A 16,110-nucleotide genomic window follows, 5' to 3' on the forward strand; every position below is an offset into this window, starting at 1 on the left:
GTGACGTCCCACGGAGCATTTCTGGTCGGGACGGGATTCGTTCCCTGGTATTCGAATAAAGAACCAACTCTTTTTATTTACTATAGTGGTTTCGATAACGGGTACCGGTTCTCAAAAAGGGATTCGAGTCCGAGGACTCGGTTCTTTTCTTATCGAACAACCGGGAAAATCGGTTTCGTGTATCATCCCTAGTTGGGAGTGCATTCCATATTGATGTGGCATAGAAGGAGAAGGAGTTAAGACCTTTGTTAGATCGGAATCTGGGTTTAACATGGTTAGTGGTTAGCTAAGTCAAATGAAAACCACCAGATTTTAAAGTGAGAAAATAAATGCAGTTTATTGTTGGACACACACAAAGTTAGATGATTAACAACGACATGAAACCATTTGAAAATAAAAACAAATGCATGCAGTCCGTTCTCACCACTTTTATTAGATATAAAATGTCGCTACTTCCTAATAAAACGGGCTTCTGTGATACAAACTCCAGTGACAACTACAGGATAACAAATAACATCATAAATATTACATTTAACTTCCGCTCACAATGCAAGTTTGTTTTTCAAGACCTGCTTGCGGCGTGTTGTACTATTGACTGTACAAAAAAAGGATAGTTTTTGTGAAAAGCCAGTTTCACAACAACAACCCTGCCATACATTTATTTACATTTTGCGGAGTCACACCAAGAGCAGAAGGCACGGCGTCAAAATCTTTTAGATAGAAGGAAACAAAAGTGAGCAGAATGCCGAGTTGCATGTCGTTTCATCAGCAGATGATTAAATTCACAACACAATGTTGTACTTCAGTGTACAATACTTTGCTCGAGACAACAGCATTGGTGCCAATTAATACTTTAAATACAGAATGGAACTCCAAACAGTGTTACAAGTGTAGCATTAAAAAAAAAGAAAAGAATTTTAGCGATATGAGAATGTTACAAAATGGACGGTTGGTTGAAGAATGTCTTACAGTGTCTCCTTTTTTAAAAAGCAAAACCTTGGCCTGTTTAGCTGTACACTATAAGGTAAAAGTATTAGGATACACCTCTGCTGTAATTAATCAGATAGTACACAACTCCTTAATTCTTAGATTTTTTAAATTAAAATAGGTGGGGATCGAGAAGGGAGCCCAGAGGGACGCCAATCCCTAAATATTTGATTGAATGACGATTATGGAGGTCTTTCAAGTGTAATAATTTGATTTAATATTTGGTTTTGGAAGCCAGTGTTAAATGAACACAAGTGGGGATCAATGAGTGAACCCTAAGGTACTCTACTTTGATGGAAGCCAATAAGAAACCATTAGAAGAGCAGTCAAGCTTCACTGAAGATACACATAATTTTTCCAAGACGTATTTAAAAAATTGTATGCTTTTAACTTTGTGGGAACAGTTTGTGAAAGACAGTTTCTGTTCCGGAAGAATGCATAATAATTCCCATATTTTCCTCCAATTTTAAAGGGTGTGTCCTAATACCTGTGTCCATATCCAGTGGTTTGTGACATTATCAGTCTCTAATAACTTATTTATATGCTCTCATTTCTTCCAGCAAAGTGAGCCATCACTTGAGCAAGTACAGCAGCTCAGCAGTGTGACACAGAGCCAGGGGGTGAGCCGAGGAGAAATACTGACAGCACAACCAGTCCTCCAGCTCTGCGTTCCTTTCAGGCTCCAGTGAGCGCTCAGCGAATTTCATCATCAGCAGTGCCCGTTTTACGTCCAGCCAGTTAAGGAGGCCCTCGTGTCGCGCTCCGTCCGCCAAGCCCCTGCTTTGTCCCTGCCTCTCACACTGTTGATCCATCAGGTCCTTTCTGGGTCCCCACAGCAGGCTCTGTAGGATGCGCTTGGCATCCTGAATGTGTATGCGCTTGATGGGGTCCGGTTGAAGGAGGAGCTGCGCTAGTCGCTGGAGTCCGGCAGAGTACAGCGACAGAGATGGGATGGCAGGTAAGTCTTCGCAGCGGTAGTCCTGTTCCCTCAGGACTGGGCTGACCTCAAAAGGGTTGGGCTGGTGGAGCAGCTCATAGATCAGGATGCCTGTCTGGAATTCATCAAATTTGCGGTATTGGGCGGCCGACACGATCTCAGGCGCCAGCCGTGCATGGTCCCGTTTCACACGAGGGTCAACGGCGGTTGACGCAGCATCGTCGGTGGTGCGCCGCTTGGCTTTGGAAAAGTTGCTGATCAGGAGACGAGGGAGGCGACGCTGACTGTCTGCGGTGCTGAAGCCATTAAGTGTCTCACTCTTCTGGATGGACAGAGTGCTTTGTTTGTGCTGGTGAGGAACCAAAAGGAGATTCTCTAGGCAGAGGTCGCGGTGCGTGACTCCATGCTCCTTCAGATGTTCCAGACCGTTGCAGAGCTGCAGTAGGAGGAAGCAGACACGCCGCTCGTACACTTCCGGCTGGCTTTTGTGAAAGGAATCAAACTCTCGAGCGAAGTCAGCTGTTGTCTGACGAGGGATCTCGGGCGTGATGACCACCACTCGCTCTCGCTCTGCCTGCTGACCGGATGAAATCCCTGCAGGCGAGGTCGGCACTGCAACCTGATCGGACGGCAACATGCTCTGGGGGACGCACGCCAGAAAGTGTCCACAGTCCTGCTGCAGGTTGAAATGGGCGGGCACGCTCTGCTGCACCGACAGACCGTAGAGGTGGCCCTGCTTGGTTTCCAAGGACGGACTCTTGCAGATCTGACGAGGGAGGAGGGATGAACAAGAAAGGAATGGAGAGGGGAGGGGAGGAATTCCAGGGAGGGAAGCCAAGGAACACAAGAAAGGAATTGTTGTTAGAAAGGTTTCAAGGTCAGTGCCAATTCAGTTCCTGTTCCCATTCATGTGAAATCAATGCCACTGATGCAAATCTAAACATAATCCCTGGCTGAAGGTTTTAGACACCATAAGAAGAATCATTTTTTGGTTTTAATAGCTATTTTTTTGTTCTAATTTTGAGATACTAAAGTAAAAACAAGTATTCAAGACTGTTATCAGTGCTTTTGGGTCACATTTAAACATTATTATTCTTTGTGTTTTTCCTTTGTATTATCATTCCAGTTGGGTCAAGAACATAACATTCTTGAGTTAGATTAATGTTTTGAGGTTTTATCAGACTGGAAATTCCACCAGGTTAGTAAGAATGAATGAATAAGCCTGTGGGCATCCGGGCTGGAGTTTCAAATACTGTACAAAGAGCCACTAAAGACTTTAGGACAAAGGTCATGGTGGGACTGAATACTTGTGTTTACATAGGAACCTCTATTAGGACCATAATGTCTTGTAATACCTGGACAAAAGTATTAGAATTAATCAAATTGTACAAGCCTCGTGAATTATTTCTTATATTTAGATTGAAATATGGGGGCATCAGGAAGTGAATCCAGTGGAACGCTCCTCCATATATTTGATCGAATAAGGATTATGGAGGTCAAATACTATGCCTTTTAAGTGTAATAGTTTGATTTAATATTTGGGATTGTAAACCTGTGTTAAATGAAAACAAGTGGGGACCAATGAGTAAACATTGAGGGGCTTCAAGCTAACAAGAAATCGTATTAGAAGAGCAGTGAAGCCGTACTGAAGAGACACAGAGAGATAATATAGCTTGATCTCGTTAATCCTTATTCATAACTTTGGCAAGACATATTTAGACAGTTGTTTGCTTTTAGGTTTCAACAGTTTGGGAAATACAGTTAGTTCCTTTTCTAGCTTTGCATCACCAGCTTCACAGACTGCTATTTTAGTATATTATTTTCGGGTATTCCTTCCCGCCGGTCCTCTGCCTCGAGTCTTTCATGGGTCGTACAGCTCATCTTCGCGAACGTCTTCTCCGGTTTTAGAGCTATATAGCCAATAAAAGTGATTGTTGTTTCAAAATGATTAGTTCCATCTCCGACAACAATGTGGATGTAGCTTTAGTCGCCATTGTTTCCTGCAACTACTACACACAGGTACCTAATAGCTGGTCAACAAGAGCCTGAACTACTTCACTCAAAAGAGGATGCATACATAATAAAGTGTGTCGGAAATTAAGGGACCTCTGACTGATTAATTCACCGATTTGGAGGATTACTTCAGTGACTGTTTTAGTCTTAAACATTGAGGGGCTTCAAGCTAACAATAAATCGTATTAGAAGAGCAGTAAAGCCGTACTGAAGATACACAGAGAGATAATATAGCTTAGCTTGATCTCTTTAATCCTTATTCATAATTTTGGCAAGACATATTTAGACAGTTGTTTGCTTTTAGGTTTATGACAACAGTTTGGGAAAGACAGTTAGTTCCTTTACTTTTCCGGCAAGACAAAGCGAGATTTATAAAGAGCCAGACCTGGAATAATGCACAATGATTCCCATACTCTGAAGTTAGATTAAGGTTTTGAGGTTTTATCGGACTGAAAATTCCACCAGGTTTGTAAAGATGAATGAGCAAGCCTGTGGGCAGCCCTGTTGCGGTTTCAATAACTGTACAAAGACACACTAAAGACTTTAAAACAAAGGTCATGGGGGGACTACACTATACACCCTTCCTACTTTTGTAGAGTTTACATAGGAACCTCTTTTGGGACCGTCACCTAATTTTAATCTCTTGACCATCGTACAACATCTACTCGGCAAATATCACCACATGGGTTCTAAACCAAAAGTCGTATTTTGAAATTACCTTCACAGCGTAGGAGTTGCTGGGGTCGGAGGCGCAGGCAGCAGAATAGTACACAGCATCTCCTGCGTTGCAGCTCGGCTTGTTGGACGTGAGCCTGAACAGCGACCAGTTGCTCTCCTCGAATCTTAGTCGGTTCTTTTGGGAACCTGTGAAGTGTTCCTCGCATTTTAGAGATAAGCGGCGCAAGGACTCCGCATACAGGCCCCCTAGTTTTGAGTACACTCCTTCCCTGCTGTCAATGTTACTCAGGAGGGTTTGTAACTGCAGACTGGAGCCCAAATTGGCAGCGGGGCTTCCTTCAGACGGCGTAAAAGGTGCGCTTAGCTGAGGGGAAGAGGAGCAGGTGATGCTGCTTCGGCAGTGGACACCCAAACGTCCATGATTCTTAAACGGATCCTCCAAAGTCCAGGACCTCAAAGGTCGGGCAAGCGGGGCATGACAGTGCTCTAGAGACTCATTGGAGGAGAAGATAGGTCTTGGGTCATCAGAACTGGACGGCAAACTGACCCTGCAGGTTCCATCGTTGGGTCGGCACACATTGTTTTCCGAACCAGTGAACGGGAGACGTGGGTAGCCTCGGACAAAGCCCTTCGAATTGGCGCTATCGGGAGCTGACACTGTGCGGTTGACCATCTTTTTCTCCGGCAGCGGAGGTGGCTGGTTAGCTGAGATGCTAAATGTGGGAGGGTGAGGAGAACCAGGCGTTGAGGTCGCCGGACTTCTCAGGAATGGAGAGGAGCAGGACAACCTTGTGGCATCCCGAGATCCTGATAAGAGAAAGAATTGTTCATTGTTGGAAAAGATCTGTTGTGAATCCATAGAAAACAACTTCCTGAAACTAACCTTCCTACTTATTGTAAGTCAAAATCTCCTTACCTCTTGTCTTTAATAGAGCTGAAAACTTCCATCGTTCCACCCGAACATGAGACATTTGTGAATCAAGACTTTATGGCAACGCCAGAGAAGACAAATACTGAGATAATAGTGTGCTATGAAGGAGGGAGGAAGGACGACTGTACAAGAAAAAACTAAGGATGTAGCCAATCCCTTTTTGCCTCGTTATCGGACTCTATGATTATCTCTTCAAACAACGCTGGAAGCCAGGAAGTTGCAGCAATTACAAGTGGGTTTTTCACATGGAGGATGAGGGTAATTTCCACTAAAAAACAAGAGGGGGACACTTGGCGGCTCATACTTGCATTTAAATTTTAGGCGAGAGTTCATACTAGTAAAAATTTAAATTTCTGGTCTCAGTCACAAAAAAGTGTGTGTTTGTGTGAAAGGGGAAAGATAAGATGACAGACCGCTGCAATAAAAACCTTGAGGGGAGTTCCTCTACTGTTCACTGTGGACAAAGTGCATCAGAGTGCAACAGCAGCACTGACAAATATCTGACTAAAGGCTAAAATATTCTCTGGCGTCACATAGTTTGCATGACTGTCTGGCTCCTCCCCCGCTAAAACCTCCGACAGATATTTACGTGCATCTAAAAAAATCTAGCTTTGCATCAGCAGCTTCACGGACTGCTTTTTTAGTACATTATTTTCGGGTATTCCTTCCCGCCGGTCCTCTGTCTCGAGCCTTTCATGGGTCGTACAGCTCATCTTCGTGAACGTCTTCCCCGGTGTTGGAGCTATTACCCAATAAAAGTGATTGTTTTTTCAAAATGATTAGTTCCATCTCCGACAACAATGTGGATGTAGCTTTAGTCGCCATTGTTTCCTGCAACTACTACACACAGGAACCTAATAGCTGGTCAACAAGAGCCTGAACTACTTCACTCAAAAGAAGATGCATACATAGTAAACTGTGTCGGAAATTAGGGGGCCTCTGACTGATTAATTCACCGATTTGGAGGATTACTTCAGTGACCGTTTTAGTCTTAATTTACAGTTAACATTACCGAAGCAACTTTTTACACTGGTTTCCTATCCCAAACTGTAACTACTGTATTGTATGCATTTCACTATTTACAGTAAACCTCTCTTCTGCTGGTGTTCTAATGTATTTTCAGTCTAATGCCTTAATCCTTTGTTCTATTACAGTAACCAAATATGAAAACTAGTACCATTTGGAACGCATAACTCAGAAGGAGACATGTTAGCAAACAATGGAGGAGAATGAGGGCCTTCTGTATTTTTGAGAACTGAACTGAGAGCAGCAAGAAATTATAATTTTCCAGCTAATGGTGACTGGGGAGTGTAATACTGCAGTGGCCAAACTTGACAAATGTATAACCCCTGTATGATCAAGTAGTCACAATGCTAGCATCCTAGATAAATGGTGTCCCTCAAGGTTCTGTGCACCAGCCTCACTTCTTTCCTTTCCTGTGTTTACGAAAGTGACCTTTTACACTGGCTTAGTATGAACAAACCAATGACTATTTGGATTACACTATTTAAACCTATTTTCTGTTTGATTTCTAATATATTTTCAGTCTAAACCATGGCACATTAGTCGGTACAGGCTAGCAAACAACAACAATTGAGTGTTAGGGCCTCCTTCATTTGATTTGATACTCAAGGAGACTCAGAGCAAAAGGAAAATGAACCCTTGCATAACGAATGCTAGTTAGTGTGGTTGTGCTATAGTACCTTATGTAAACCTCACCCCCCATATCTTAGATGACAATATAACTCAGTCAGTGTGCAGGGCTGGACTGTGGAGTATAATACTGCAGTTTCCAGAGCCACCTTTTGAACACCAGGTGACTAGGTACTAGAAGTGAAAGGCTCCAATATCGAGTAAAGCTGCGTAGGTATCGTTCACTGAAAAGGTGGTGCATTCGATCTAAGCTACTCACCAGTGTCAGCTGTTAGACTATCAGTGGAGGCTGTACGTAGGCTGGCGCTGCCCAGGCCTCGCGGAGATGACGTCGGACTCTCCAGCGAGCGGTTCAGCTCCATGTTGCTGCCGCTCATGTGACCAGACACCCTGTGGTAAACACAGACAAGAAGAGGACCGAATTATTATAATTTCGCTCAGATTTGCATATGTAGTGCACTTCTTCATTTGCAACAGTGCAAACATCTTGCTTCCTATTTTTAAAGGGGAACATTATCACAATTTCAGAATTGTTAAAACCATTAAAAATCAGTTCCCAGTGGCTTATTATATTTTTCAAAGTTTTTTTCAAAATTTTACCCATCACGCAATATCCCTAAAAAAAGCTTCAAAGTGCCTGATTTTAACCACCCGTCCATTTTCCTGTGACGTCACATAGTGAAGCCAACACAAACAAACATGGCGGAAAGAACAGCAAGCTATAGCGACATTAGCTCGGATTCAGACTCGGATTTCAGCGGCTTAAGCGATTCAACAGATTACGAATGTATTGAAACGGATGGTTGTAGTGTGGAGGCAGGTAGCGAAAACGAAATTGAAGAAGAAACTGAAGCTATTGAGCCATATTGGTTTGAACCGTATGCAAGCGAAACCGACGAAAACGACACGACAGCCAGCGACACGGGAGAAAGCGAGAACGAATTCGACGATCGCCTTCTAACCAACGATTGGTATGTGTTTGTTTGGCATTAAAGGAAACTAACAACTATGAACTAGGTTTACAGCATATGAAATACATTTGGCAACAACATGCACTTTGAGAGTGCAGACAGCCCAATTTTCATCAATTAATATATTCTGTAGACATACCCTCATGTCAGCAGGCCAGGGAAGCTAGGGTCGATATTCTTCTCTTGATCATCTTCGGGACGGTGTGAGCCAAGACATCCAGGGGGTTTAGCTCGCTCGTCTGCGGGAACAAACTGCCGCCATTGCTTGCCGTGCTACCGAGGCCCTTTGTCCCTGAATTGCTCACACACTGCGGCAGATTCAATGGGGGTCTGGCGGCAGATTTCTTTGACTTTATCGTTGGAAATGCATCTGCTTTGAGTGTAGCAGGATATCCACACATTCTTGCCATCTCTGGCGTAGCATAGCTTTCGTCGGTAAAGTGTGCGGAACAAACGTCCATTTTCTTGCCACTTTCGCATCTTTGGGCCACTGGTGCAACTTGAATCCGTCCCTGTTCGTGTTGTTACACCCTCCGACAACACACCGACGAGGTATGATGTCTCCAAGGTACGGAAAACAGTCGAAAAAACGGAAAATAACAGAGCTGATTTGACTCGGTGTTTGAGAAAATGGCGGATTGCTTCCTGATGCGACGTCACATTGTGACGTCATCGCTCCTAGAGCGAAGGCGTTTAATTCGCCAAAATTCACCCATTTAGAGTTCGGAAATCGGTTAAAAAAATATATGGTCTTTTTTCTGCAACATCAAGGTATATATTGACGCTTACATAGGTCTGGTGATAATGTTCCCCTTTAAGACAAGCACCGTGCTAGTGCCTAGTATTTACTCATACTATTGCTGATTAAAACTGCACATGCAGACTTCCTAATCAAGGCGATCAATTAGTGTGAGTGACAGCCACTCACTTGTCCAATTAGAGCCGCTAATGTCTGAGGCAAACAGCATCTTATCCCTCCGTCTTCAATCACAAAATGACTCCGCCCTCCGTTTATTTGGCGGCCTTTGGCTTCACGTTCCCCATAAATCATGACAACAAATGGACGAGGAAAACGAAAAGGAGACAAATGTTTCTCGGAGGTATCATTTTACACGTCACTGAAAGAGGTGTCCAGTTTAAACGCTTAAACTTTTAAAAGGATAAGCGGTCAAGAGACTCCACACGCTTGTGCACGTCTTCCGCTGAACGACCAAGAGATTTGTTTCTAAAACATGAGATTTTCATCGGTGAAAGAATGTCAAACGCCATCTGTGACCCGTGGGACCAATGAGTCCCTGGAGACTTAACTCCTATTTGGAAAAAGAAGGAAATCCCTGCTTTCTGCTTGTGTAGAATCCGATGTCAGAGTAGCACAATATCAAGTAAAGCAGTGGTCCCCAACCTTTTTGTAGCTGCGGGCCGGTCAACGCTTGAAAATTTGTCTCACGGACTGGGGGGGATGGGAATTTTTATTTTTTTATTTTTTTTTTGTCATAAAGAAATACAATCATGTGTGCTTACGGACTGTATACCTGCAGACTGTATTGATATATAATGTAGGAACCAGAAAAATTAATAACAGAAAAAAACAACCCTTTTGTGCGAATGAATGGGAATGAGTGTAAATGGGGGAGGGAGTTTTTATTGGGTTGGTGCACTAATTGTAAGTGTATCTTGTGTTTTTTATGATGATTTAATAATTTTTTATTTTTTTATTTTATTTTATTTTATTTTTTATTTTTTTTATTTCTTGTTCGGCCCGGTACCAATCGATCCACGGACCGGTACCGGGCCCAGTGGTTAGGGAACAATGATGTAAAGTACAAAATACCATCATGTACTTTTACAGTGTGATCTTTGACTCTTTTACCCAACTGCAGAGAGTACCAGGCTTCTTTTAGGCGTAAGGCCTTTATTTGTACAATTGCATTTTTTATATAATAATTAAAAAAATCTAGTTCTTAATTTTTTTTCTTACAAATATTCTTTATAATGAAATTATAGTGAATAATATATTTGTATATATATAATAGTGCTATCAAATGATAAAAAAAAAATCAGATTAATCACACTTTAGTATTTGGAATTATCATGATCAATCACAGGTTATTACTTTGTTTGCATAATGTAAATAAACTCAAAATAGAAGCCTCTATTTGGACATAAATGCAATTTTATTGTCAGAAGGTCATAAAGGACCATTTTAAAATGTTTTACATGTTACTTGGAAATAACTTTTTTGTGATTATTCACAAGTTAAATCGTTAATTTTAACATATATACAGTATATATATGCATATATATTAGGATTTATGTATACATACATATATATACTGTATATATGTATACATATACTGTGTGTGTGTATATATATATATATATATATATATATATATATATATATATATATATATATAATGTTCAATTGTTATTTTTCAATATATCCATCAAGTTATTTTAAATGTATGTATGTATATGTATTTATTTATTTTTATATATATATATATATATATATATATATATATATATATATATATAATTGTATAAATTGGTATATCCCGTTTATTGTTTAATATTTGCATAGGTATATCAGAGCTTTTTATGTGCTCTTTTAAACTGAGTTACTTGTACAGTAAATACTATACGTCAGTGGTTATCAAACCTTTTTCACCAAGTAGCACCTCAAAAAAAAAACTTGGCTCTCCAAGTACCACCATAATGACCAACATTACCAACATCTACCATGAATTGATTTACGTGGACCCCAACTTAAACAAGTTGAAAAACTTATTCGGGTGTTACCATTTAGGGGTCAATCAAATCAAATCAAATCAACTTTATTGTACGGAACATGTACTGTACTGTGCAATCTACTAATAAAAGTTTCAATCAATCAATCAAAATGAAAATACAGTAACGTAGTAGGCCTAAGTATTAATTAAATACAAGGCATAGATTTTATTTAACAAGTATATTTAATATTTTTGACCACTGTAACATTGAACATAGTTTGAACAGTAACACTGTTTAAATATCGGAAAATTAAACCTTATTTCAGTTAAATCAAGTGATTCTTTGGAGTACCACTTGATAGAGCCCACGTGCCACTAACGGTACACGTACCACAGTTTGAAGATCCCAGCTATATATTGTTAGAAAAATAACAAGTTATAATAATAACATGACATAATTATGAATATTAGTATTACTATTGTTGTAAAGTTTAACAAAGGTTGCTTTGGCACAGGGATGTCCATAGTGCACCCTGCAGGTTATTGTTCAACGGACTGCAGCGCATACTAAGATTTTTCTTTAAAAATGAATGTATATATTTTATTTGTAAATAATAATGTTTCACTATACTTGATATCTTGTAAAAACATACATATGTTGTCATGACACAAAAATGCAGCACTCACCAGGATGTTTTCTGTTTATATAAGGGATGTCCGCTTTAAGTCCGAATAACACTTAAATCAACATCCTAACTGCATATTTCCTCTCTACCAGACGTCTTGACGTATCCACAAATGTGATTTACAAACCTTTGATTGCACTGACCTGGGTTTTCAGAGTATAAACACTATCATCTAACCGTGATCCTTGTAGTCACTGTGTGGACCAAAAGTTAGCAGTAAAAATGTGACACGCGCATGTTGTATTTGCAGCGATATGGACTACTGACGTCAAACCTCCACGCCCCCTCCAAAAAACCCCATCTATCAAGCGTTTAATGTGCGTGAGAAGTTATCAGGTCTGTTGTTTGAATAATGACACATTTTATGGGACAGTACTTCAGCAAGGCGAAACTTGGAAATAATAGGGGCTGACTCACAATTTGGGAGAGAAGGGAGGAGGGACACCTGACGTGATGCAACACCTCGATACAATCATGCAAAATTTTCACAAACAGCAGGTTTATACAGAGAATCAAACAACAGTTCCATACTAGATTTTCTTCTTAGTACTTCTGACTCGTTTTATGCAGCATGTGGAGGCTCTAAGGTTGAACACAATATTTTTTTTTCAAATAGTAAGAAATGAACATGGAATTAATTTGTCGCTTCAAGAGTTAAACAGTTATCATTATGTCTATTAACTACACATGTAACATCTGTCATACAAGTATAAAAAGGTTAAATACTGTTAATTTCAACACGTCAAGGCAGTACACAATCAGTTTTGATATTAATGACGTGTATTGTACTGGATGTCATTTTGAGAATTCTAACACAAAGTCAGCATCTTCCCAGTATCAAAAGACAAAGCTGCCTACCTCATGATGAAGAGGCTGAGGTTCGAGTCCCCCCCAAATTTAGCCACATGAGTTGTAACAGAACCCTGTCAGCCATCCAGTCGCGTGTGTGCAGCTAAAGTCAGCAGATAGATGAGCTCCTGTACTGTCAGCGCTCATATAGCGAGTGGTCAGACTATTAATTTGACTTCTATTGGCGGCCGCTGCCAGAATGGGGCATTTTGGGTGTTGCCGGGGGCAACAATCTGCTCAGTCGAGCCCCTCCACTTTGGCTATCTCCAGCTATAACCAGCTGACACGCCTTACCCCTGTCAAAAAGTCCTTTTACTTCCACACTAAAACGCAACGTGTGCACTAACCTGCAAAACGATTTAAAAAGACGTCACTAGCTGCTAAGAAAACAAAACATCTTTGCTTTTTTAGACTGCTCAGAGTCCTATTTCCTCAACCATCTGTGGCTTTTAAATGATTCATGACGTAATGCTTCCAAGTGCACACAGTAAGAATCGAAAATAACTGAACAACTGTAAAACATCAACTGAAAAACAGAAGTACCCGCAGTTTTTTTCATAATTTGCGACTTATACTCAGGAGCGACTTATGTGTGAAATTATTAACACATTACCGTAAAATATCAAATAATATTATTTAGCTCATTCACGTAAGAGACTAGACGTATAAGATTTCATGGGATTTAGCGATTAGGAGTGACAGATTGTTTGGTAAACGTATAGCATGTTCTATATGTTATAGTTATTAGAATGACTCTTACCATAATATGTTACGTTAACATACCAGGCACGTTCTCAGTTGGTTATTTATGCCTCATATAATGTACACTTATTCAGCCTGTTGTTCACTATTCTTTATTTATTTTAAATTGCCTTTCAAATGTCTATTCTTGGTGTTGGGTTTTATCAAATAAATTTCCCCAAAAAATGCGACTTATATATATTTTTTTCCTTCTTTATTATACATTTTTGGCCGGTGCGACTTATACTCCAGAGCGACTTGTACTCCGAAAAATACGGTAAAGTAAATTCTATGTGTGGTCATCTCCCACATGGAGCATGTTTGACTTTAGAAAACAGCAACGATTTTGAAATATTTAATAAAAACCTCACACAATTATTGAAAAGATTAAGCATTGGAATGTAAATATATCAAGTTGTTGTAGTGATACCGCACAGCAATAGATGATGTAGACTAATAACTGTTCACTTTGTTGAAGAGTTACAAACACAACAGTGATGTTGGCTGCCATTTTTGTCGAGCCAAACACTTAACATATTTTTACAGATCAGCATTTTTAGCATTTACACAAACAAAAACAATAGCTATTTAAAGGGACGGTTTGCAAAATTTACACAGATGCCTAGAGGGCGCTAACTTTCCAATGTACAAACCCCGTTTCCATATGAGTTGGGAAATTGTGTTAGATGTAAATATAAACGGAATACGATTTGCAAATCCTTTTCAACCCATATTCAGTTGAATATGCTACAAAGACAACATATTCGATGTTCAAACTGATAAACTTTTTTTTTTTTTTTTTCCAAATAATCATTAACTTTAGAATTTGATGCCAGCAACACGTGACAAAGAAGTTGGGAAAGGTGGCAATAAATACTGATAAAGTTGAGGAATGCTCATCAAACACTTATTTGGAACATCCCACAGGTGAACAGGCTAATTGGGAACAGGTGGGTGCCATGATTGGGTATAAAAGTAGATTCCATGAAATGCTCAGTCATTCACAAACAAGGATGGGGCGAGGGTCACCACTTTGTCAACAAATGCGTGAGCAAATTGTTGAACAGTTTAAGAAAAACCTTTCTCAACCAGCTATTGCAAGGAATTTAGGGATTTCACCATCTACGGTCCGTAATATCATCAAAGGGTTCAGAGAATCTGGAGAAATCACTGCACGTAAGCAGCTAAGCCCGTGACCTTCGATCCCTCAGGCTGTACTGCATCAACAAGCGACATCAGTGTGCAAAGGATATCACCACATGGGCTCAGGAACACTTCAGAAACCCACTGTCAGTAACTACAGTTGGTCGCTACATCTGTAAGTGCAAGTTAAAACTCTCCTATGCAAGGCAAAAACCGTTTATCAACAACACCCAGAAACGCCGTCGGCTTCGCTGGGCCTGAGCTCATCTAAGATGGACTGATACAAAGTGGAAAAGTGTTCTGTGGTCTGACGAGTCCACATTTCAAATTGTTTTTGGAAACTGTGGACGTCGTGTCCTCCGGACCAAAAAGGAAAAGAACCACCCGGATTGTTATAATCGCCTAGTTGAAAAGCCAGCATCTGTGATGGTATGGGGGTGAATTAGTGCCCAAGACATGGGTAACTTACACATCTGTGAAGGCGCCATTAATGCTGAAAGGTACATACAGGTATTGGAGCAACATATGTTGCCATCCAAGCAACGTTATCATGGACGCCCCTGCTTATTTCAGCAAGACAATGCCAAGCCACATGTTACATCAACGTGGCTTCATAGTAAAAGAGTGCGGGTACTAGACTGGCCTGCCTGTAGTCCAGACCGGTCTCCCATCGAAAATGTGTGGCGCATTATGAAGCCTAAAATACCACAACGGAGACCCCCAGACTGTTGAACAACTTAAGCTGTACATCAAGCAAGAATGGGAAAGAATTCCACCTGAGAAGCTTAAAAAATGTGTCTCCTCAGTTCCCAAACGTTTACTGAGTGTTGCATAGGAGAGTTTTAACTTGCACGTACAGATGTAGCGACTAACTGTAGTTACTGACAGTGGGTTTCTGAAGTGTTCCTGAGCCCATGTTGTAGATATCCTTTACACGCGTATGTCGCTTGTTGATGCAGTACAGTGAAGTGAAGTGAATTATATTTATATAGCGCTTTTTCTCTCGTGACTCAAAGCGCTTTACATAGTGAAACCCAATATCTAAGTTACATTTAAACCAGTGTGGGTGGCACTGGGAGCAGGTGGGTAAAGTGTCTTGCCCAAGAACACAACGGCAGTGACGTGGATGGCGGAAGCGGGGATCGAACCTGGAACCCTCAAGTTGCTGGCACGGCCACTCTACCAGCCGAGCTATACCGCCCCATATACAGCCTGAGGGATCGAAGGTCACGGGCTGAGCTGCTTACGTGCAGTGATTTCTCCAGATTCTCTGAACCCTTTGATGATATTACGGACCGTAGATGGTGAAATCCCTAAATTCCTTGCAATAGCTGGTTGAGAAAGGTTTTTCTTAAACTGTTCAACAATTTGCTCACGCATTTGTTGACAAAGTGGTGACCCTCGCCCCATCCTTGTTTGTGAATGACTGAGCATTTCATGGAATCTACTTTTATACCCAATCATGGCACCCACCTGTTCCCAATTAGCCTGTTCACCTGTGGGATGTTCCAAATAAGTGTTTGATGAGCATTCCTCAACTTTATCAGTATTTATTGCCCCCTTTCCCAACTTCTTTGTCACGTGTTGCTGGCATCAAATTCTAAAGTTAATGATTATTTGAAAAAAAAAAAAAAAAAGTTTATCAGTTTGAACATCAAATATGTTGTCTTTGTAGCATATTCAACGGAATATGGGTTGAAAATGATTTGCAAATCGTATTCCGTTTATATTTACATCCAACACAATTTCCCAACTCATATGGAAACAGGGTTTGTATGTTCCCTTTCAA

General features: G+C 40.7%; 1 protein-coding gene across 1 annotated transcript in view; it reads right to left on the minus strand.

Annotated features, from left to right (window-relative positions):
• Nucleotides 1–310: 310 nt before the first annotated feature.
• Nucleotides 311–16,110, minus strand: part of LOC133575003 (inactive tyrosine-protein kinase PRAG1-like) — a 35,667-nt gene continuing 19,867 nt past the window's right edge. Inside the window, exons 4-6 of the mRNA XM_061927447.2 lie at nucleotides 7,459–7,589; nucleotides 4,656–5,422; nucleotides 311–2,690 (exon numbers count right to left, since the gene is read on the minus strand). Coding sequence (XP_061783431.1) covers nucleotides 1,560–2,690; nucleotides 4,656–5,422; nucleotides 7,459–7,589 — 2,029 coding nt within the window. The 3' untranslated portion in view covers nucleotides 311–1,559. The remainder of the gene's footprint in view (nucleotides 2,691–4,655; nucleotides 5,423–7,458; nucleotides 7,590–16,110) is intronic.

Source organism: Nerophis lumbriciformis, linkage group LG32, assembly GCF_033978685.3.
Source record: "Nerophis lumbriciformis linkage group LG32, RoL_Nlum_v2.1, whole genome shotgun sequence".
In the NCBI taxonomy this organism is placed as follows: Eukaryota; Metazoa; Chordata; class Actinopteri; order Syngnathiformes; family Syngnathidae; genus Nerophis; species Nerophis lumbriciformis.